This window comes from Protomyctophum parallelum (assembly GCF_964188405.1).
Source record: "Protomyctophum parallelum genome assembly, chromosome: 20".
In the NCBI taxonomy this organism is placed as follows: domain Eukaryota; kingdom Metazoa; phylum Chordata; class Actinopteri; order Myctophiformes; family Myctophidae; genus Protomyctophum; species Protomyctophum parallelum.
Genome location: NC_139718.1, coordinates 30729498 through 30754188, shown reverse-complemented (window position 1 = coordinate 30754188; position 24691 = coordinate 30729498). Strand labels below are relative to the sequence as shown.

Genomic DNA, 24691 nt, shown 5'->3' with positions numbered 1-24691 from the left:
TTTTGTAACAGAGTTCCACATGACACACTGTAGCACAATAGGTTGCTGCTTGGCATACTGTTCTATTAGGCGAATAGTTCACTAACTGTACTCTTCTCTGATCCCAAGATTTGCCTGAAATCAGAGTGGACCTGTTTTGTTTTGGAGGGTCAAATGTTGCAGTACTGTTTTTGGATGGCGTGTGTGCATTGGGTGGGGGTGAGACTGGTGTGAGGCCGTGTTTAGCATACAGACAATGCCGCCTCACAAGGCTGGTTGAAGGACAGCCTCTATGGTGGTATTCTGCCAAGGAGTGCCAAGATTGGAGTCATGACTAATGGGCCAGTGGAGCTCCACGCACCATAGCACCAGCATGACCGGAACACTGTACATGCTGTACATTTTGGAACCTCTGCCTCTGAGAGAAGATATCCTCTGGAGAATTAAAGATGGAGTGCCGTGATTTCTTTCCAGCGTAAAACATGATCATCAGTATTATATAAAAAGGAAGATTTTTTCTAAAAAGTGTACATTATTTGTATTTGTTCATTTGGACACGCCCACCAGTTAATTAAGTATGCCTGATTTGCCTGGTGGGTGGTGATGGGTAGTGAATAGTGATCGACCTGAATTGAAGCCGCACCCACAGCTGTTGTTGTATGCTAAAGGGGAGGGGATGTCACTATATCACTGTTTTTTCATTGGCATGTTTGACTGTCAAGGTTTCAGCCTCCAGGAAGAAACCCTAAATACAAAGGGAAGATATCATTGCACATAACCACACCAAGGGGTCTAATGAAGTACTGTCACCTCAAACAAACAAAAATCACGGCACTCAAGCATTCCCCGTTTGATGTTTGCCCTTTGAGCAAAAAAAGGGAATGGAACAGAACCCTAAACCCTGGCTGTCTCAGTGCCAGGCCTGGCCCGTAGAGTTATATAGGCAATTGATTTTCTGCCCTTTGAATATACATGGTGAATGAAACCAGTGAACCACTAATTCTGGCAGTGTTAGGGCCATGCAGTGCCCATTGAGTTGGAGTGGACCAGCAAAAGTCTATTGGGTTGGTGATTCATCCTGTACTAAAACGGCACATGCGCACATTTTTACACTTTATGCCCATTTTGTTCAATGCCTCGTTAGAGTCATTACGTTAATATAATTCATAATCATGCGTTTCATAATGTTCTTAATCTTTGGTGTGAAAGTTGGTTCACAATCATAGCCCTGCATTCCTTCTTTTTGATCTGATGAGGACTGCTGAGTGAAATCCCACGGTGTGTTGGCACAAAGACTGGGTGTTTTCCGAGGGAGGGTAGGGTACAAATTCTAATTTGCCTGAATTGGTTTGATTTCTAGCGGTGTGGAGAAATGAACTGGGGGGGTTCTTTCCAGTTAGTACAGCATTGTGAATAAACGCCTTGTCCAAAACAACGTAGTATCAGGCCTGTCTAGCTGCACAGCACTGTTCATATCATTAACCACCTCTCCCCCTAACCCACACTCCATCCCCAACGCAATTAATGTCTAAGGCAGCAGTAAATAATGAATCATTTGACTTCCAAGGGGCATTAGGCTATATAGGCGTGCTAATATATCACCAAGACTGTTTTTTGCACAGTCCTTCTGTTGGTGCAGTGGCTGCACAAAATATGCTAAAACAATAATATTGATTATTCCCTTTATGACACATGCTGCTGATAATAATTGCACATTAATTATAGTTTTTTTGATAGTTTGGGGAACATACTTGATTTACTGCATTTTCTGCAAAGATATGAGCAATATTTGTCGGCCCGTAAACAAGGAAGTGAACCGCTGCACGCATGCACAAAAGCAAACTGGAGCTGTAACGGGATCTGTAAAAAAAATGGATTACAGCAATCCTGTTTTATATTATTATAAAGGACCTAAAGACGCATATACCTTAGCACCATGCGCTTTTTGTTGAGCGGATGTGTTGTGTATACACGTTTTTAGCATCATGGGTGTTAAGTTATCAACAGTTTTCAGTGATAACAATGTGAAAAGCAGCAGTATTGCAGATTTCTAATTAATTATGCTTATGTTGTTTACTTGCCAATACACTGATACACTCACTTTTCATAGCCTCGGGGAACACCTGGGGGGGGGGGGGGGGGGGGTGTATATATATATATAATATATATATTATATATTAAATATATATTAAGTTATTATATATATATATTTTAAATACATTTTGGAGAAAAAAAAATACTCATATGCAATGTGAAATGCCACCTACGGTAATCCTTTTCCTTGTCTTTATTATGGGCCAACTTGTGAAAGCTGCATGCTTTTATTGTGAATGGGCTCAGTTCTCACAGCCTGCTTATTTCCACGTGCTGAAAATAGCTGATCGACAAGCTCACAACGCGTTGCGTCCGCAACGTTATCGCACGTCTAATGGTTAGACGTGTGACAACAACGACGCAACAATAAGAAGCCTGCAGCCCAGTAGCTATAATATTGCGGGGGAGAGTTAGTGTGCCGCCTGATTTGACAGAAAGTAACACTAACTTAATTTCGGTCAAATTAGGCGAAGCACTTGCCACTTGCACACATCAAACGGAGCACCAAAGCTCCGCGACACACAGGTTGGGAAACACTGCAATAAAGCATCTGTCGCATTGGAGCCCTCAGTGTGTGAGCGTTTATTTATTCTTATATTGTACAGTACACCAGCATTAAGTGTGCAGCCCTATTGACTGTCTTGGGAGGCTAGGGGTCTGGGGGTCACAAGTTGCCCTCGGGTAAGAGTTTTTGGTTCCACAGCTTGTAGAAAGCAGATCCTCCTGATCCACAGACGATACACTGTGTGTCTGTCTCTCTCTCTCTCTCTTATTTAAATGATGCCATTGACTAATTTATGAATAACCTTATTAATATATATTTTACATACTGCAGACATAATCAAATGTAAAAATAACAATCCAATAAATATAAGGGAAGCAGGGAGTGAGACACGGAAGCAAAGAACAAAATGCAGTAAAACAAAATCCAGCCTGTAGTGTAAAGTAAACCTTGCAGAGTCTAAAATAATAGTGACTCAGCGTCTTGCTAGCATCATGAGCTGCTGGTTTTGATGTTTCCTCCTCCCCTGAACTCTTCTGATGTCCAGGCCAGGAGACTGCCGACACCAGTTCTCCCTCACTCACATTGTCTTGTCTCACCGCACCGCTGGCCTGTTTGATCGCTGTGTTCTTGACCACGGGTCAAGAGACCTGTCCCACCCATCCCTTTACAGCTGTAGATGCTACACTGATAGTTTTGGAAGCTGCAGGTTCTGTTGTCAGCCATGTTGGCACCATTATCATCCCTTGTGGCTGTTGTCAAGTAACCATGGATAACTGTTCTGTCCCAACTGATGATTAGAATGTTGTGTACCCTGCATGGAGATGTCAGTGTGTTTTACAGTACACCGAGGTTAATGTTGCTGTTGTGACATTGTTCACAATACTAGGGATGCACAGATCCGATACTCGTATCGGAGATCGGCGCCGATCCAGGCTAAAATTCTAGATCGGGTATCGGATCGGTGGCCGATCCATTATCCGATCCGATAATTATGTGTAATTACAGTATGAAAACAACTCTCCTCTGTGACACAGCAGTGTAGTATTGACAGTATAACATGTGGAATGCAGCCAGGCTAGCCTGCGCACACATTAACCTGGTCTAATTGTTGCACAGTTATTTAATAAATAATTCAGTGCATTTATATCTGTGTTTGTTACATTTTGTTTTACAAATTTGGGAAAGTAATGTTTAAGTCAAGCCTTGATGTTGCCTTACACAACATAATGATTCCAGACTCCACACAGTGAGGCATACAGCTTAATAGGTTATTACGTTTCTTTGTGGGGGGTATCGGATCGGTACTCTGTATCGGAATCGGTATCGAATGCCAAAAAGCCGGATCGGTGCATCCCTACACAATACCTGCATGTATTGTCTTCTATATTTTGGTCAGGTGCAGCAGCATGTGCTGTTTTGTGTTTGTGATAGCTGGGTTGAGCTTGTATGCAGATTAAGAAATCATGATTATGAAAATCAACATCTATTGCTTTGAGCTTGAATGGGGAAGCTTTCTTACGACTCAAATCAATATCACAATTTCAAACTTTTGCCTCAATCTATCTACCTATAAATGCACCATGTCTCTGTGTGTGTAACTTGAGAACCGTTCAAATTCGTTACGCACGTGCCACACAACCGCATGGGGTACAGTGCCCGGTGTCAAGTCGGTTGGACCCGCGGTTGTCCAGAATCCAAAAAGGCCTCTTCACGGTTTCTGGACAAGACCCCTGCCCAGGGTCAATATATGGAGCTGGCCTGTTCTGACATAATTCTGACGTCTGCATTCATTTCCAACTTGCATCGTTCCAAGTAGGCAGGCACCGCTGTAGAGGCTCCAACGCATAATATCTGGGTGGGTCATGCATTTCCAACTTGTCACAGTGTCCAACGGGCACCGCTGTAGAGGCCCCACGGGCACGGCTCTAGTTACGATAAATGAGTGATTTTATAATATAATATCTACAATTGTAGGTCGCCTATTTTGTACAATGTAAAACATATTTCTATATATATTTTCGGTTAATTGACCCGCCTTAACCTAGAATATATAACCTGCCTCATATTCAACTCATGGCTACCCACACAGTCTGATAGGGGAAATGCCCTTGTCCACTGTAGTATTGACTGTCTGTGCATGCTCTGTTTCCACTCAGACCGTGTCACCACTCAGGGCTGGCTCTCTAGATACCGTCTGAATGTTGACTTTGCTTTCATGACTGTTACGCTTTAGCATTTGCAGTTCCGGCACTGTGTGCAATGAAAGGAGAGCGGTGGATTGACAGCCATAGTGAGATCCAGAGTCTAGTGTTTTTGTACATATGTTTAATAATGTTAAAAAAACAAAACAAGGGGGCACCGTGGCACAGTTGGTAGTGCTGTCGCCTCACAGCTAGAAGGTCCTGGGTTAAATTCCCACTGGGGACGCTGTGGGCGCTGGGGGTGTGCTCCCTCCTCCGTGTCATCAGTGCCCATACCCGAGGTGGGGTTGGCGAAAGGGCCTTTCTGTGTGGAGTTTGCATGTTCTCCCCGTGTCCCCTAGGGTAGGTACCCTCACAAAAATATGCAGTCTCTAAAACTACCTCCCCCTGGGCAGCCGGGGCGCCTGATGGAGGGGAAAGGAACTGGTCGGAATCCCCCCCTGTCAGGTGAAAAGAAGCAGCTTGGACTCTTCATGCATAGGAGGCATGAGGTCAGTCCGCTGCCCCCCCCCCCCCCCCCCCCCCAGGTTGGCAGAGGAAGTGTAGCGCCCAGGATTACATTAGACAATTGGCACTGGGTGAAAAAACTGGGTTGCAAAATCGTGGGATAAAAATTAAATAAAAAACAAATGGCTGTTAGTTAGCCTTCGTCTTCATGTCAGAACATTTATCACTGATGAAGTTTAATAGGTTCAGGTTGGTTTGGTATAATTTATACTTAATTCTACTCTGCAACACTAGTAAAATGAAGAGAGAGATGCGAGTTTGTATTTTCACCAAGCGAGTCCTGTTCACAGCCTCATAGGGAGCCCTGTTTGTCTAGCTAGCTGTGAGCACCAAGACTCCCTGCAGACCTCGCAGGCTGTATTAGCCATGTGCATTCCGTAATTATCCCTGTTAGTGTGCTCGTTAGCCAACTGCAGTCCCTGCCACGTGAAATGAGAGGTGGTGGGGTGGGGTGTATGGCGACGAGCTGCTCTTATTTTTAATCAATTGTAGTAGAGAAGCGCTATTGCAGGGCTGTACAATATGACTTCAAATCAATATTCCGATTATTTCAAACTTTTGCCCTGATCATGGTAAATTCCCTTTCTTTTATAGTGAAAATAACATCCATTTCGTTGTGAGCTTGTAGATAGACTATTTCGTTTCGATAATTATGTTGTATGACACCATTGATTGTACAACAAAGTATAATTCATGAATAAATAGTTTATTTCGGTGTTAAGTCATGCACAGGGTTAGTTACAACAAACTTTACAGAATTGAGCTGTAGCTTATCAATCAATCAATCAACCTTTATTTATATAGCACATTTACACAACCGAAATTGCTTCACAGTAGACAAAGGTGGAGTAGGCGGAGATGGTAGAAGCTGGTTTTAACAACGGAGCTAATCTAATTGTCAAATTTGAAATTGCAGTCAAATATGACGCCAAGGTTCTTTGCGCTGGTGTGGATATTGGATGAGAGGGGGTTCAGGGTGTTTACAGGAAGGGTGGAGTTATGACCAAAGATGATGATCTCAGTTTTATTGTCGTTTAGATGTAGGAAGTTTGCATCCAACCAAGTTTTAATGTCATTAAGACAGTTAATCAGGGGCTCGAAGTTTTTGCTGTTGGGTGTGAGAGGCATGAAGATTTGTACATCGTCGGCGTAACAGTGAAGGATATATCGTGTTTGGAGAGATGGGTCAGAGAGCGAGCATATATAGTATATGGGGCCAAAATAGAGCCCTGGGGTACCCCACAGGTGAGAGGGGCTGCGGGTAATGAAAAGCCACCCAACTGGACAGAGAACGTCCTATCGGTCAGATAGGACAAAATGCTGTGTGGTGTCATCACCGGTTCTCTCGGTCGGTGTTGGAAAAACCTCAACGCAAGTATTTAGTTTTGTTTAGTTTATTTGATCATCCTTCAGTTTCAAATACAATATTTAAAGACAATGGTCCTCATTCACAAAGGAGAAATACGCCACAGTGTAACTGATGCGTAAACAGATGCGTTTTGATATCGTATTAATCCGTCCGATCAAGCTACGAATTTTTGCCGTGCAATTCAAAGAGTGGTGTGTACCACAGGTGCGCAGGCGTATCGCAGGTGTATGTCATACTGAATGCAGCGGGTGCCAAGTGATCGGAAAATCACCCGACAACCTCATATGCATTTATCCACGCCCCATATCGCACCATAAAAGGCTTCAAGCATGACTCCGCAGACAGCAGTTTGTCTGAGCTCCATCTGTCAAAAAAAGAAAAAAGGCTTTGCAGCTTTTCCAGTGACTTCACAAATTAATATAAAAATGATTTTTGGAAAGAAATCACAGCCGCTCGTCAAAATCACAGGTCGTTTCTCAGATACAGGGCTTTGAATGCAAGTGGATGCGCGCGCATCTTCAAAATGGCCACAGCCACTGTCCCACTTTGAGTGTTATGCCAACGAACGGTAGCTAATGATTTGATCGGATAAAATCATGGATTAAATAATATAAACCCTGGAAAACAGAGGTTCCGGGTTTGGCAGGCTAGGGTTTCGCTGCTTTTGGCGTCCTCCGTGTTAATAAGCAGGTGGACTACAGTGTGTTTAACGGGGATGGCGACCTGTCCTGAGATGAGGCACCTATTTAAAAGTGAGACCAGACTTGGGCCAATAGAGCAGAAAACTACTACTACTACTGCTATAGTGCCTACACTAGTGCCACATCTTCTTTTATACTTTTTTATATATTAACAGGCAAAAACATTTGATCCAATCACATGGTGGAGATAATTATAAAAGATTTATAATAATTTATAAACTATATTATCTTTAAAAAAATCTTAAAATTTAAATTTCATTAACATTTCTTAAACATTTTCTTAAATGTATAGATTCAATTTTAGAACATGGCTGGTTAAGTGATTATAATAGTCAGACTAATTAAGTAAATTATAAAAAAGAATGTCAATTCATTAAAATGAATGGTTATAAACATGCATTTTTGTGTAATTTTGGTTGATTCCCCGGACCTTAAAAAAAAGATAATGTGGGGACCCCCCAAAATAATTTGGGGACCCCCCCACGGGTTGAGAACCCCTGTTCTAGTACCCACTGTTATGACACAGCATCATACAATAAGCCTGTAAAGTTAGTTGTGCACTTAACTACGCCCTTGGCCTGGGACTTTGGAACCACCCAAACAAAACAGCTGGACTTGGTGAACTACTGTTCAATACCATCCTTCTCCTGCAGGCTGCAAATAATATTTGGTGTTTTGTTCTGTAACCAGCTTTGGCACTTTGAGTCTCTATATTAATAATAAATATTAATAATATTGGATCACAGTGCAGCTAAGTAAAAAAATAAAACATTCTCAGTCACCAACATCGTTTGTGGTCAAGAGTCTGCAACACCTTACTTGTGTGTCGTATCTCTTTGCATGACATAAAGCGTAAATGAAGCACTGCCATGTCACTGAGATGTTTGGTTAACAGTTTTTCTGTACTTCAACACAACCTCATGTGATATGACACATTCTAGAACTTTAAAAAGAATAACAAAGACTGGAAAAAAATAGAAATTCTAATTATTTTCAGGACTTGGGGTCATGTGATCAGTGACATCACAAAGGTAGTACTCTTTAGCTTGCAGAGTACATCTTCGTGATGTCACTGATCACATGAACTCAAGTTCTATATCTCCAGTTCTAGGCTACACAGAGGGGGGAGACTTTTTTATTATTTCCACACAAACTCTAAGGTATATTTATGACATGGTTCAATGTTTTTTGTCATCAAAGTTTTTTAATGATTTTACAATAAAGCATACAAAATTCACATGACTTACACAAAAGAAAAAGACAAGAAAAAACAAAACACAACTAGCAGTCAAAAAAAAAAAAAAAAAAAACATGGACAACACCCCTCCACATTCTGTTCAATGTTGAAAATGAGTGGTATTCAGGCGCGTCACCACCATTCTCACAGTTAGGCGATTTCATCCCCCCCATCCAACAAGTTTTCAAATGTATAAATTCAATGGTATAAAAATAGCAGATATACCGGTACAAGCTCATAATGTGTCTGCCTCGCATTGTGAGCTTGTAGATCGGCTGTTTTCAAATGGCTGAAATGTATATAGGGCTGAAGCGGTTAATGTATGTTTTGTTTTGTAATAATCAGAATCTGCAAAGTAACTAGTAACTCAAGTTTTATAGTTATAGTAGTAGAGTACAAACTAAAACTGTATTTGTCTCTGAGATCTAGTGGAGTAGAAGTGAAAGTACAGACTGTGTGTGTGTGTGGAGATAGTTGATACAAAATCGCTGACTACACCTAACTACCCCCTGTGTACTGTAAATCACATATCGCGTCTGTTGCTGCTGCGTCATCATGCCACACTTTGTGACAATAACATGTACGCCTGCTGCTACACATTGTACTATTCCACTGTTAAGGTGGTTGCACACTGGTGTGTTTTTTCGCTGTGTTTTGCGGATCGGGAAGTAATAGGCTATCACCAGCTGTCAGCCTGTCGCCAACACCCCGCAGTGTGCAAACGTGATTGAGATAAAGTGAGGTTGATTATTATTTCCACCGAAATTTGCTCTGATATTCGGCCAAAACAACGCATCAGTGTAAGTGTACACAATTTACATATTCAAATGTTCCCCTTATGCACAAGATCCATATCGGTATCGGCCGATCATGAGATAAAAAATTGGTGATCGGGATCTGTCCCAAAAAACTCTCTCTACCTGGATGTGTGCAGTATAGGAACTCTGGGTAATATTGTCTAATAATTCACAGACTCCTAAGTCCTAAAAGTTTTCATTTGTAGCTTGTGCAACCACCTGAGGCGTTTGGTGTTCATGAGACATTCTCATATAAATGATGATGTGATGAGGGTGTAGTTGGCGTTTACCTGTGCTGTAACTGGTCAGTGTTGTTGCATCAGTAAAATCTGCGCATGTTAGCAGAATTGCAGAATTGTGCTGACCCAAATCAGGAACACCACATCCATTCCATGGTGACTCTGTTGACAATACTCCTCTTCGCCCTGATCTGATATTAAGCAGTAATGGTTACAGGCGGCTACAAAGCTTAAGTTTGATGTACATCACATCTCCCTCAACTGCAACAATTTCCAAACACCAATTAAGATTGCGGTGTGAAATGTTCTTAATGGAAGAGCAGGGAGACCACTTAATTGTTAATTGGTGCATTTATATAGCGCCAATTACATAACGTTTACACTACATCAACCGACATAATCCATGATAAACATGACCTATGCACTCTATATTAGGCTAATTATTATTATATTAATATCTGTTTATATATGAATTCACTATGTTTCATCCTATAAGGCAATAACACGCATGTTATATCATTTCAAGCATTATTATTATTATTATAATAACACAGTACATGCAACGTTTGAAACCACCAACAGTTAAAAAAGGCATGGACAAGTCAATGACAATTGTGTTCATTGAAATAGATATTACGATGACGATAACTGCGAAGCTGGTCTGCATGGGACGTTCTGGAAGAGAATAAAAAGGCACAACATTTTAAGTGAAAAGAACGATTACTTGTAACAGAGTAGAGCATAGAGTTATAAATAATATACTCTAAAGGTTGTCACCTGTCTTAATTATTGTTGTTGGTCCTTCTGCTTGATCTTCTTCCTCGGGAGTTCTCTAGCACAGTTAATGATGGCATAAATACTGGTGTAGTTGGTTGGTGGGACGGGGGCATTTGTCAACCAACCATGCCATCATCCCATGCAAGTTGCAACAACAACAACGGGAGGAATAAAGACCAGATCTATTCACTTCCTGAAAATGCAGCGTTGCATTCTGGGACAGCTTCATGTCACATGACACACTTCATGTGTCACAGCTGCCATCTAGCGGACGAGTAGATGCTTGCACATTAAAGTGATTATGACCGACGTAAGCAACGGAGCGGACTATGTACAGTATGTATAAAATAAGCTTGCGTTTTTTGTGTCCGTTTGACTCCCCCGCGCAAGGAACAAAACGGACTATGTCGAGGCCTTAATGTGTCCACAGTCTCCACACCTTAACGCATTTTGGGCGGGAACCCCTTTTGGTGTTTAAGCATTCTGTTATAGTTTAGCTATTGGAGAATAGCAGATCTACAGGCTTGTAGGTCTGCTATTTTTGAAAAATATAAAAATGCGGCACAAATCTTTGAATAGGTATATATTCTTTCAAAGCGAAAGTTTTTTTTATTTCGACGTCAGGCCTAAATGGGTTAAACCAGACGACTACATACTCCTCCTCGTAGTCGAATGAAGATCATCAGGAGATCAGTCGTTGAAACTAAGGTGTGAAAAGTTGCTGCTGCAACTCTCTCCACACCATCGATAGTTGGCTACAAATTCTTAGTATGGTGCTAAAATGTCTATAATCATGTAGATTCTACATAGAACCATGAATGAAATGAGATAAAGAAATATGAATGAAAAATAACTTATGCATTGATGTTTTAAATAACGAAAGCAGGAACATGCCATGCAGCGCATGCTTAAATCATTTGAGAAATTGGCTGGGGGCTTTACAGGTCAGGACATTGGCACAAAAAGGTTATACTGTAACTAAACTTTATTTAGACTATTTTGGTTCATCAGATCTTTCTTATTTAATCATGTTAAAACGATGAACTGCGTTGCTTCAACTGATAATCAATAAATTACCAATAGCTACTAGAATGATTTAGAGAAAAATGGCACAGCAGCTTGTCATTGCTGTTCAATCATCACATTGGGCACAAACTTAAGTACGTTTTTCAATTAATCTATCCTGTATATCTATGATTTAATTGGAGAATGAGCAAGAATGCTTGCGATGGTGAAAGTAAAACTTACAGTAAAATTAGAATAGCTTTGCTTCAGCTGGACTTGACTTGACCTGACCTGTACCAAAAAGCCCATTCGACAGTAGACGTTCGGCAACAGACAATTTCCAACACTTATCACCCCCACCGTACTCAAAGTGTAACCTATGTCTTTTTTCTGTCCACTCTCTCTCTCCAGGTTGACTGGGCCATCTGGGTATCTGACGGATGGACCAGGGAACTACAAATATAAGACTAAGTGCACCTGGCTCATTGAAGGACAGTAAGTAGAATCACAGGAACCAACAAAACACCAAATCTGTACAAACACACACTATTTGCCATAGTCTGTGTTTAACACTCACTCATACTGGTAGAAGTAGTGAAATATTGGTATGGCATGTTCTGCAAGTATCTGTGTGCTCTGCTCTGAGAAAGCCTTTGAGAACCCTCTTGAGTGTGAATTTCCAATAATCTACGGAGTGCATACAATGATAGGGACAGCCTTAGGTAAATTGGAATTGCAAACAGCTGTTTATTTCAACGTGCTTGCAGAAGGTGGGAGTGGGACTTCAGCAGCCGAATGCGAACGGAAATAAAAGCCTATGTACCGAGGTTAGGACTTCAGGGTAATGGGGTCAATCAGACACACTGACTTAAATGCAGGTGAACGCTCCTTTGATCCCCCATTGATTTCACTTGTCATGTCCACTTAAGACACAAGGGGATGTAAAAAGACGGGTGTATTAGCCTCATGACAAGTGAGATATTGATTGTGTAAACTGTAAAAGAAGAAATAACTCAATATTAGAATAGGACAGTGGTACGAGCAATTTGCACACCGTGACTATGGTTTTAAACGGAGATCCAAATTTAGCAGACAAATGCCTGTTAAATGTCTTTTTTACTTGTGAAGTGCTATATCATGAACAGTGTTGGGGAACATTACTTTTTAAAGTATTCTGTTATGTTTTTATTACAGGATTACCACAATTAAAAAGTATTCCATTACGGCCTGGGCTAGCTTAACAGTCCAGGCACCTTGGCTGGTAATTCAGCATGTGTGTCGCGGGTTCGAGTCCCAATCCCGACGAACTTTGCTGTGTGTCTCTCCCCCCCCCCCCCCCCCCCCCCCATCTCAACGTTTCCTGTGTACCTACTGTACAACTATCAATATAGGCAAAAGCCCAAAAAATATCTTAATAAAAAAAAAGTATTCCATTACTTTACAAGATTACCTTCTGAGAAAAGTATTTATAATTATAACCCAACCCCGAGGAAGTTTGGTTAAAAAAGAAAATCAAGAGTGCAGCCTACCATAGTGTTGTGGAGCTGTGCTGTGGGCTTGCTTTACCATGACTAATCAGTAATTTGCATTGATGTTGATCTCGTCCTTTCACCAATAAATCCAAAAATAGTGTGAATACTTCCACAGCCTGACTAAAGGTTAAACTATCCGTCTTCTCTCAATGCATGTCATTTCACACACGTGTGACAACGGAATGTAATCAAGACCAGAGTAATCTAGTAAGAGTAGCAACACTAGCGTTGACAATGAAGGCTAATTTAATTGAATTGACTCCCATTGTAACAATGGAATGTGGAAGTGCTCATTCTATCTCAAAGGGATAGTTCCAATGTTTGGAACTATAGCCCATAGGCACCAGCTTTGCGGCAAGATCAAAGCATGTTGCCACTCTTACTATTCCACTCGGATCAAGACCAGCTGTGTGTCACACCAAAAGTGGTGACCTATTGAATATGGTAGATTATAATGTTTACGCAATCACCACAGACTGCAAAGCATGGGTCGCTTGCAGTCTTTCACTTCTCCATTGACAGAGAAAATTCAGGAAACGCGTCAGATGGACTATTTTTCCTTTGTGGCAACAGAAGAACATGGAAATATAGGTCGTAAATGCAAGCTTATTTTTTTGGAAAAGGTAATCACTAACCAAGTAACTGAATACTCTAATTGTAAAACAAGGTAATCATAAGGTTAGCTTACTCTGTTACAGTAACGCTGCTATTTGGAACGCCGTTACCCCCAACACTGATCATGACTAACATTTTAATGCCTGGGGCATCTTCATCACAGTCATAATTATCCAACTTCAAACTTCACAGCTTTTAAAAAGAGACTGGATGCAACTAGCTTGGTATGAAATGAATTACATTTAATTTCCAAGGACGGTGACATCGGTCAAAGGTTCATAAGGTTCCAAAAAGTTAGGCTACGCATTGTAACTAAAACAATGTAACTTACTTACAGCAGTGAGGCATAGGTAATACAATTTCAGCAACTTAAACGATATAACACCAGAGCAATCTCACCACTTTGTTGTACTTATGACTCAAAATCTTGGCAAGGTTTTAAGAACTTTAAAAATAGTACTTCCTTGGCATACTGGTATCCTCATGCACAATCAATGTGTTGCTGGTAGGTCCAGCGTTTTGGGTGTTTAGCCCTAGATGAACAGACACAGACACATACACACAGACCCTCTCCTAGAATGGCTATCCTCCTACAAATAACCATAAAAACACGATGGGGTCTACGTACATAAATACAGGAGAATACGGATGATGAAGGATCTAATTATGCTGTGGCTTCCCTGTGTAATCTGTTACAAATTATAGATAACAAAATTAATAGTTGTGAAGTTTGTGAACATCGTCATATGATGTCAACATAAACAATATGAGATTAGGGCTGGGACAATAACCTCCTTACCGAAATACTGCGGTTATATGACGCATGCAGTGCTGACTCTGAGCTCATTAAAGCAATTTGTTTATTTCTTTTCTTTTTTACTGATGAAAGTTACAGGAGTGCATTGCTTAAATCAGTTATTGATTCTAAATATCGTTTCTTATCGGTTAATTCCCATCGAAGCTTGATGGCCTACTTTCATGTTACCTGCATCAAAGCAGAAATATATCCATGCGTCTACGGTAATCTAAGATCAGATCAAAGGCAATATGGATTTCTTTCTCCAAGTTGCTGTGATGGAAATAATTATTTGGTTGGTAAAAGCATGGAATTCAACTTTCAAAATTCCATACCATCCCAGCCCTAGCCCAAATATAGAGTTCCATTCTTCTCCAGACCGCTCTCCAAAGCCTTGAGGGACGGTGGATCTTATGATACAATCACATAAACCCCTCAAAAACTTGTCATTGACTTGGACAAATATTTGAAGATTTACTTCCTTGGCAGCAGCGTACACAAGAAATGCGATGCTGATTGTTGTTTGGATTGTGAGATAAACCGTGGAGAGAGAGAGACACACACACACACACACACACACACACGCACACACACACACACACACACACACACACACACACACACACACACACAAAATAAATTACGCTTAGAGCCTGAAACATCATTTGCAGGTATGTTGATCATATTTTAGTAGCTAGTACAAATGGGGAATTCATCTACTTCATGAAACGCAATGATCCGTTGAACACTGTTCAAAACATGCACCAGTGTCCAGTGGTGTAGCTCAGTAAATTTATTATATTTTTTAAACTGATCTGCACCAGTCTGAACAAACAGTGAAGAACTAGAGACAGTCAGTTTATTTCTCTCGTAGCATCTGAAGAAAGACGTCACCCACCTGTCATAGGCAGATTTGCCACCTTGTGTGGGATAGGCCGTAACATATAAATTCCCTGCTCATTTCAAGACACAACAAGGCTCAACAAGAAACACAAATAAAACAAAAATGTGCTAACGTTTGTTTTGTGTATTTCATACGCTCCCTGACAATGCATGCTGTCATTGCTGTGTGCTGCTAGCCTATGCCAAGTGACTGACAATTGTTGAAATCACTGAGTGATGCTTACTTGCTTAATATAAGCCCTGTACAAGATACAAATTGTGTGGCTCACAACTAAAGAAAAATAAATAAATAAATAAAATAGATGGATGATAGATGATTGTGTGTTACAGGTATAACTGTGGTAAAATAAATAGTTTTCTATGCATTTCGGGGGTTTTGGGGGATTTAACCTCCCAATTTTGTTCCACCCGCGCCGCAAAGCAGCCCCCATACCATTTTCAGAGAGGATCAAAATATATTTCATATACAGGGAAAGGGGTTGACATGCCTGTACGAGTATGCTTTAAAAAAAATGCAAAGATGTGTCGAAAGGAGGGATATCTGCTATAATAATCACGCATCCACATAGACTTAAAAGACTTAAAGAGACTTAAAAGGTTCTCTGGTCTGCTAAGAGCACTGAATGTGTCCGCCTGTCGGCAGTGGCATAAGACTCATCTGTAGAGATACCCAGGCTAGAGAGGGAGAAATGTGGCTGCGGTTATGGAATGTGATCAGTGTGTCTGAGTGTGTTAATGGTACGTCAACCCATTTAAAATCCGGAATCTTTTCATACTTGTCTGTAACTTTCTGTCAGTCCAGGCTTGTGTATCCACAGCCACTCTTCAGTCTTCACTGGAAACTGTCTCTTGTATCTTCTTTTGCCTGTATTTACCCAGGGGAGCATTTTGCTGAGGAGGCATGCAATTTTACCAGCAACACGCTGTTTCACATTGACGTGGGACACAGTCACACCTGGGAAATACCCAGGGACAAAATCAAATCATTATTTAGGACTGATTGACCGACAATTAAAAACGCTCTAAATCACATGAAAGGCTTTCACTCCTAAAAAGGTTTCTTAGTTTAACCACTTAAACCCTCTGTCTAGAATAGATCACCGGTTCCCAAATACTCATTTTCAATTCCCCAAAAAGCAAACATGAATTAAAAACAAAATTCATAGATACATTTTTTCTCACAGGGCGTTGTATTAACAGATTGGAGAATTACAGTATATTTCAAGCACAACTCAATACAAAGCTGTTAACTGTGGACGACACCATAAAGTATTACAATTGTTTACAATAGGGCCCACCATGTTCAATTCATCATAACAATTAGAGACGTACAAATATACTCTTCTATATAGCTACCATCCTCTAACGATTCTTAACACTATATCTTTATATTTATAGTGATTGGTGTGAATCAACCTTTAACCTTAAAGTTGTTGTTCATATCCACACAATCCAATAACTTAATACTTACTACCGGTAATACAATACTTCCTTCTGCCCTATATGTAGCAGTGATGTAAATGGGCTTTCAATGTAATGAGTCCTGGGATGCAGGGATGGTCTTTTAGATGAGTCCCAGGGACATTTTATGAGTCCCACTTATATTTTGCCATTTTTACAAATTGCAGCATTTAACTCCCATTTAATTTTATATGGTTATAATGTGGTTATATTCATGTAGAAAACAGAAGAAGAAGAAATTATTATTATAACTAAAGCTAGCAAAATAAACTATATAAAAATAAAAATAAACAGTTCAGTAGTACAGTAGAGGTTGTTGTTTTATTGCTTAAACATAAACTGCGTTTTGGGATGCAAAATGCACCCTATTTTAATCTGTGTAGAGAGAACATGTTTTAATGTGGTGATGTTTGTCCAAACAGTTATTGAATTAACTATTAATGTCCTTACAAATAGATGAGAGAGAGATGGGTAGGCTCAGACTTACAGTAAGTGGATGCAGAAAGGTTTTGTTGCACACAGACTTACTTTAACTACTTTTCTAATGCTGTTTAGATGCTTACTGTTATGCACATAAGAGTCTTAGGACCCTGAATTGCATTTCGTTGCTGTTGGGTTTTTGATTATTTTCTTTGCCTAAATCAGTGCTATTGAACACGCTTTACGTCTGTGTGTTGTTTCGAAAATATTGAACCAATGAAAAGTAGTAAAAAGCTCTTGGGACAGTAGTAAGTAAATTATACATCTACTGATGCATGAACTTGGACACATCATCAGTGTTGTAAACCTGGAATCGTTGGGTGTTTCTGGGTCTTAGAACAGACACCCTCCTCCAGGTGACCCGAACAAGTCTGATCAGACCCCGGCCTGTGTCCAAGTGGCATGCTACATCCCCCACTGTCTCCTGCAAGACTAAGACAGGGAAGATGGCTGATGTTGGCGACACTAAGAGGCTCCTGGCGCTGTAGGAGTGTCCAGGCCTGGCTCCTCCTTGGTCTGACCAGAAGTGCAGAATCTTTCTGTGCGTTGGGTCGTCGTTGCCGCTGAACAGCACAGATCTCAGCTTCGGTACAAACTCGAGGACAAATCCTCAGTCTTAACTCCATTGGACCCACAAACTGTCTGCTAAAACGGCTAACTCCACCACCTCTCCCCCTCTCGTGGAAGTAATTGACAATATATAAAGTCACATCACCAACATTGATGGGGCAGTATTGTATTTGTTTTCAAAATAGAAGGTTTTCTTCGTTTCCTGATAAATGTATATTTTTCATTTCCTGAAAATTTAACATTTTGGAGTTAATAATAATAAACTTTATTTATATAGCACCTTTCATACATAAATGCAGCTCAAAGTGCTTCACACAGAGGACACAACAATATAAGTTTAAGTAGTTTCTTCCCGACAGCAGAGATATTTAGAAGGCTGTTGTGGATTTGTGTTTCCAGTTTTGGATTCATCAACATCTCAAATATCCATGAGCATTTTGAAGGTTAAGTGCCTCAGAGAGAGGGCAGAACATTACTTTGCCTGCCAATACTGCAGTCAAGGCGTTTGAAGCAAAACTCATCTTGTCATGAGCCCATTTCTCTTGCCCCTTAGGCCACTGCCCTCACGCAATGTATTAAATATTTGAGGAAGGCACAAGGAATTCTTGGATTGCGTCAATTTCAATATCTACCCCAAAAGGAGAGCCGAGCTAGGGGTTGCCAGAGGGCTAAAGATATGACCAGGCCCTTTCATTAAAAAAATCCAGTACATTTGGTGCCTTTCACAGACAACAAAATAGGCTTTTGTCTGTGCCTGCCTTTGGAATAATTCAATTTGCTGTGCTTAACCACATTTAGAAGTAGTGAGAGTGTAGGATTTTTTGAAGTGAATCTTGTGAATTTTAATTTAAGTAATTTTCTCCATTTCTGGTGAACCACTTGTAGCTGTATAAACGCTGGCTACTGACTTACTGTAGTACTTGTCAGGAGCTGATGGCTTATTATTGCATTTGCTGTCGTAAGGGATTTTCGCATAATAGAATTCAAATGTTTGTTTATGTTTATACTTGCACAGCTTATTATATTAACGGCAACAATGATGACGATTAAAGGTGATGATTTTTTTTGTGAGCCAGGGGTGACTGTGCTTTTGTTGCTGCTGCCCCCATGCTCTGGAATGGTCTAAAGCCCAAACCACACAAGAGGGTTTTTAACCTCAACCACACCAATCCAACCAAGTTGCATTGGTGTGGTTGACCTTAAAACTGTTTTGTCCCAAGGAGTCCCTACCGGTGTGGTTTGGGCTTAAGACTTCCCATTAGAAATTGTTGGAACTTTTTCTTTAGCCTTTAATGTTTTCCATGTACAACACTTTGGCTGAATTCTGATTGTTGTAAATGTGCTAAATAAATAGTTTGATTTGAGCTATATATAAAGTTTGATTTGATATATTTTCAAATTTCAGTGTTATAAAATTACAGTGACAAACAAATCTGCACCCCAAATCTGACCACTTACAAATATTTGGGCACTACATTTGACAGCAAGCTGAAATTCGATGTGAACTGTGAAATTCTGTGTAAGAGAGGTCTTTTGTTTGAGGCGGCTTGCCAAATTTCAGGTTGACAAATCTCTAATGGAATTGTTCTATAGTGCATTTATTGAGTCAGTTATCTCCTTCTCCATAATTTGTTGGTATGGAAACCTGAACATAAAGGACAAGAACCACCTTGGTAGGACTGTGAGAACGGTAAATTTCAGTAGCCTGGATCAAGTTGTCGTCCATTCGGACGACAACTCTCATCCCCTCAGCTCTGAGTACAGGCTGCTTCCTTCTGGCCTTCGCCTAAAGGTTCCAGGGGCCACAAGTAATGGTAAAAGTTCTCCTTTGTGCCTGTGTCTATCCAGGCTTTAAATGCTGATAGGAGGAGGAGGTAACTTCTTGTATGAATTAATTTACTGTTTTTTGTAGTTGTTCCAATGCTACACTGATCCCTTGAACTGCCACCCTGTTTTTATTGTTCCATGTGTACCACATGCTTTTTCACTGTGTTGTGTTTTATGTGATTCATGTCTGCCTGTTGTGCTTTGCTGTACACTAAATCGCCCTTCGGGGACACACAAATAAATTAACCTGAACTTAAAACAAATGTTGATAACTAACGTGTGTGTATCATTCTCTCATGATGTACACACACACATGGACATTTGGTTGCCTGTAGTGCTTTTGGTGGTACAGTATGATCAATCTTTCTCTGTGTCTTTCTTCTGCAGGCCCAACAGCATCCTTCGCCTACGTTTCAACCACTTTGCTACAGAGTGCAGCTGGGACCACCTGTATGTTTACGACGGAGACTCGATATACGCTCCCCTTATTGCTGCCTTCAGGTACATCTACTTGTAAAGATTTTGCCTGGATGATGTTGGAGGGAAGTGTATGCTTCAGCTTTAATCACAATTGTTAGCTTGAATGATTTGAGGAACATTTGTTTGTAATTGCACCATTATCACCGGGTATTAACATATTTGATTTACAGCAGCTGTTCTAAATCGACCAAGATCAAATGTTTAAGTATTCCCACTGTAATTAATTAAGGTACAAAATGCTTTTGAGTAATGTGCTGCCCTTCATTGAGCTTATCAACGGAGCATATGCCAGCACAGTTGTTTGAATGAGTTAGGCCCACAAATACTGACGAGCTTTTTCCACCTCATAAAGGAAACTAATAGGCCTTTGCAGCATGGCCCAAAGCACGATACAATAACCTTTGGAATAAACGAGTCAAGTCGAGAACAAGTCGATATAATTCCCAGAGAGCATAATGAAGAACATGATTGCTCTGATACAGGTTTTTTTTTCTTGGTCTAAAAACCCAGTCTTCACATGGGATGACTGACTGAGAAGTAGGGATGCACAATATTGACATTTTCTCGCCGATATGCGATAACGGATTAATTACATGGTCAAATCAATCGATCCGGTATTGCAATACGAGTTAGGCACCTGTTACTTCAGTAACTGTGATTCTGGCGGCAGTTGCACACTTACAGTGCATACAGTGCATTCTTATGTGATTCATTATTAGGTCTACTGATGTTACTTCAAACAACTTGAATGTTGTAAAGAATGTATTTATTTTTACACAGTGTTCCTGTATAGACGAATCTGCAGAGCGGCGCCCTGTAGTTAATCATAGCTGTGGTGTCAAATTAAGACAGCTTGACACAGCAGCTCTGATTGCCTAAAGCTGGCCTACAGGCCATCACTCCGTATTCGTCTATAGAGGGTATGCGCGTGACATGATTACCATACCAGCAAGTTATGCTGGATCGCCTACTGAGTGGCAAAAAATGACTTTCTGCCCTTGACAGCCCATACATCCAAACAGAAACGTCCTATCTATATTAAACGGCATTAAACTCACTTTGCCACTCACTTTATGCGCATACATGCACATAAAGTGCAAGGTAAAAAGAAAATGAAAAGAGATCGTCTACTCTTTCGTCTCTAGGCTTTTGTGAACACCCCAGACAGTTCTTAAGCTGCTCGATTCAGCATTTAGATATTTGATATTCATTTAATCAGACAATCAAATCATCGCTATGGGGTACACACATTGCTCAGCCAATCAAATCATCGCTATGCGGTACACACAGACACACACAGCTGGGCATAGGAGGGGTGCTCCGGGGCGCTAGCCCCTCAAAAAGGTAAAATATCCCTATTTAAGGCCCACCCTTCTTTAGAAAAGTGTCAGATTAATGTCATGTGAGGAAGCAGTCTCCCAACATTTTGGGCTCTGCACCGCCTCACTCAAAAGCTCCATTATTATTCAAGTATTTTTATTGAAGTTTTTCTTTGAACAGAAGACAGGACAGACAACAGATACAAGACAGATACAGGACAAACCAACAACACCAGTACTCAACATTCATGTAAAAAAACAAACAAACAAAAAACAAGTGGGTAAATTAAAAAGGGGGGGGGGGGGGGAATGGCCAATGATTATGTAGAAAATACTACCGCAAAGTAGGTTAGAAACGGTTGCCAAAAGCTCCATTATGACAGAATTGTGATAGGCTTTCATATATTAACATGGATGTGCATCAAATCTGCTTATAATCAAATATATTTAGAATTTAGAATAGTTAATCGGTAGTCTATTCGATTTTATTTAGCAACATTGTGTAAACACGGGATAGACTTGTGCCCATCCTGTGACGTCGGCCATCTACTGTATGACGTTGATCATGTGACCTTTAACCAATTTAGACCTGAGGACAATTCTACAAATGTCATCAAAATCGTGACAGTTTTATGAAAATCCTATGTTTTATGTCAGTGGTTCTCAAACTATTTCTTGTCAAGGACCCCAGAAATGATATTGTGTTGGCCGCCAACCCCCATCTGAAAATATATAGTTCCAGGTAGTACAGGTACCCCCCCCCCCCCAGAAGCAAAGATTTGAGTTAAAAACGATCTACAAGCTCGTAGGGCGGCACTTTGTGAGTCGGTGCTGCGCTATGAGCTTGTAGATCTGCTATTTTTCAACGGCTAAAGTATAACATGATATAAAACATGTAAAACATCAATAGGGGTTCCCGCCCAGAAGTGGGCAAGGTTTCAATCCGATCAGAGACTGCCATTAGGAAGTTTAAGTTAAACCAAGAAATAATTCAGTAGAGGTACCTCCACTAAACATTATTGGTGGTATTCTGTGGCCAACTGGAAGTGTTTGAGCAAGAAATGTGGTGCTGATCGACCAAGCGGTTTACAAGATTAGCTCAAGACACGCAGACAGACATACTTCTAAAGATGGCTCGCCTCTGAGGAGCCACTCCATAAAAAACCCAACAAACACAGCATTGATAATGATAACGCATTACTGGTAGTAGTTTTTTGGCATGTGTGGTTGTACTGTTACCGACGCTTATGGCACTTTTGTGGTTTTTACTATTCATCGTGGTCCTGACCACACAGCACACACTACTACTCACTGTGTGTCTTTTCCTCCTCGTTCCAGCGGTCTGATCGTCCCAGAGCGCTACAGCAATGAGACGGTTCCCGAGGTGGTTTCCCAGTCCGGCTACGCTCTGCTGCACTTCTTCAGTGACGCAGCCTACAACCTGACGGGCTTCAACATCTCCTACAGGTGAACTAACCCTAACCCTGCCCGGCTCCTCCTGTCTACATGTCCAAGTGTCCTTGGGCAAGACACTGAACCCCAAATTGCTCCCGATGTGCTGGTTGGTACCTTGCAGTCTTCCGCCGCAATCAGTGTATGAATGGTTGAATGTAATGCACAATCTAGATAAAGGCGATATAGAAATGCACAATTTTTTATTATTATTATTATAACCCTGCTGCACTTCTTCAGTGACGCAGCCTACAACCTGACGGGCTTCAACATCTCCTACAGGTCAATACCAGTGTTGACAGATTTAGTGAGAGAAATAAACAACACAACCAAAAGAAGCAGCTAGACCACCATTGGCTATTTGTAGATTGGCTATTTTCCAAACCATCTCTATTTTAACACAAATCTGGCACACGGGTCCCTGACACACAATATTTCAGTCCGGCGTAGACAAATAAATAACTACACTACAGTACATTACACAGAAAGCCCCAAAATATAACCCGCGGCCGCAACTATCAATGCAACTTTACATAAAAACAACCCCAAAGTCGCTTAGAATTGGAATGGCAACACTGGTGAATACTGAGAAAAGAATCATTACTGAGCATCGCAGTACAAAGGCACAAATTAAATCCGAAATGTGGTTGGCAGAAAATCCACCAAGGACAGCAATTTGAGTTGAGAGAGAACTGTTTGAAAATCCTCCCTTCCACTGCTGTGCACTGAGAATATATATGCAATCCCATAGTTGGAACGGCCGTTGCTATGGGAACCGGACCAATGTTAAAGGCTTCTGTAGGAATCAACCATTATATAGAGTCCACATTGGGGTACGTATATATATACGGACTTGGGATATGACGCCACCTAGCGTTGACATATACGGACTTGGGAAAGCAAAAAAGCAAAATAACACACTTGGTGACAAAGAGCTGATCATTTAGGTTCCTCCAGTCCTGGTTGGGTATTAGTACCTGTATGTCTTAACACTAAATGCAGTGTAACTGTTTGCACCAACATTACAGTCCAAACCACACCAATGATATCGAGACCCGATGATATAGTCATTATAGCGTCCGTCTGTTTTTGTCACCAGCAAGCGGGTGTACGCACGCACGCACGCACGCACGCACGCACGCACGCACGCACGCACGCACGCACGCACGCACGCACGCACACAAAACTTCAAATGCCTGATGGAAGCCTTTTTTCATGTTAATTCGTGCTGACTTCACCATGGTGACGGGACTAAAGTTGGGTCTGAAAATCAGATTCTTGAACGAAATCTCAGTGCCGCACGCAACATGGGACCTTGTGTGTCCCCTGGCCTGTCTTCACCCCAACTCGTCTCAGAAGTGCTTTTTTACATTTTCGATTCAACCCTGCATCTATTCTCGAAACTCTCGTCCGACTTTCATAATAACACGTACATGTCTTCCTTGTCTTTTGTTTCTCTTCCTCCCTCTTCTCAGATTGAACACGTGTCCTAATGACTGTTCGGGTCGTGGAGAATGTCTCGTGGCAAACGCCACTGGTTCCGTGTACTGCCAGTGTGAGTCCAACTGGAAGGGCGAGGCCTGCGACGTGCCCTACTGCCAGGCCAACTGCGGCTTCCCTGCCAGAGGCCGCTGCCAGACCAGCACCAAGTCCTGTCTCTGCAACTCTGGATGGCAAGGTGGGTCTGCAGTGGGCCAGAAGAGCACTGGAATGTGAATGAATGAGTAACAAATCAACTTGTTGGAGCACAATCCACTGCCGTACATGTACTGTAAATGAGTAATTTTTCAACTTTTATATGTTTCCAGCAGTAAGCTTCACGTGGGGTTAGGTCATGTTAGTTTT

At 41.1% G+C, this 24691-nt stretch overlaps 1 protein-coding gene across 4 annotated transcripts in view; it reads left to right on the top strand.

Moving 5' to 3' along the window:
- Window positions 1–24691, top strand: part of atrn (attractin) — a 158010-nt gene that overhangs the window by 4275 nt on the left and 129044 nt on the right. For all 4 annotated transcript variants that reach the window (XM_083792563.1, XM_083792562.1, XM_083792564.1 and 1 more), the window contains exons 2-5: window positions 11823–11906; window positions 19983–20096; window positions 22733–22861; window positions 24322–24524. In XM_083792563.1, the coding sequence (XP_083648689.1) occupies window positions 11823–11906; window positions 19983–20096; window positions 22733–22861; window positions 24322–24524 (530 nt within the window). The remainder of the gene's footprint in view (window positions 1–11822; window positions 11907–19982; window positions 20097–22732; window positions 22862–24321; window positions 24525–24691) is intronic.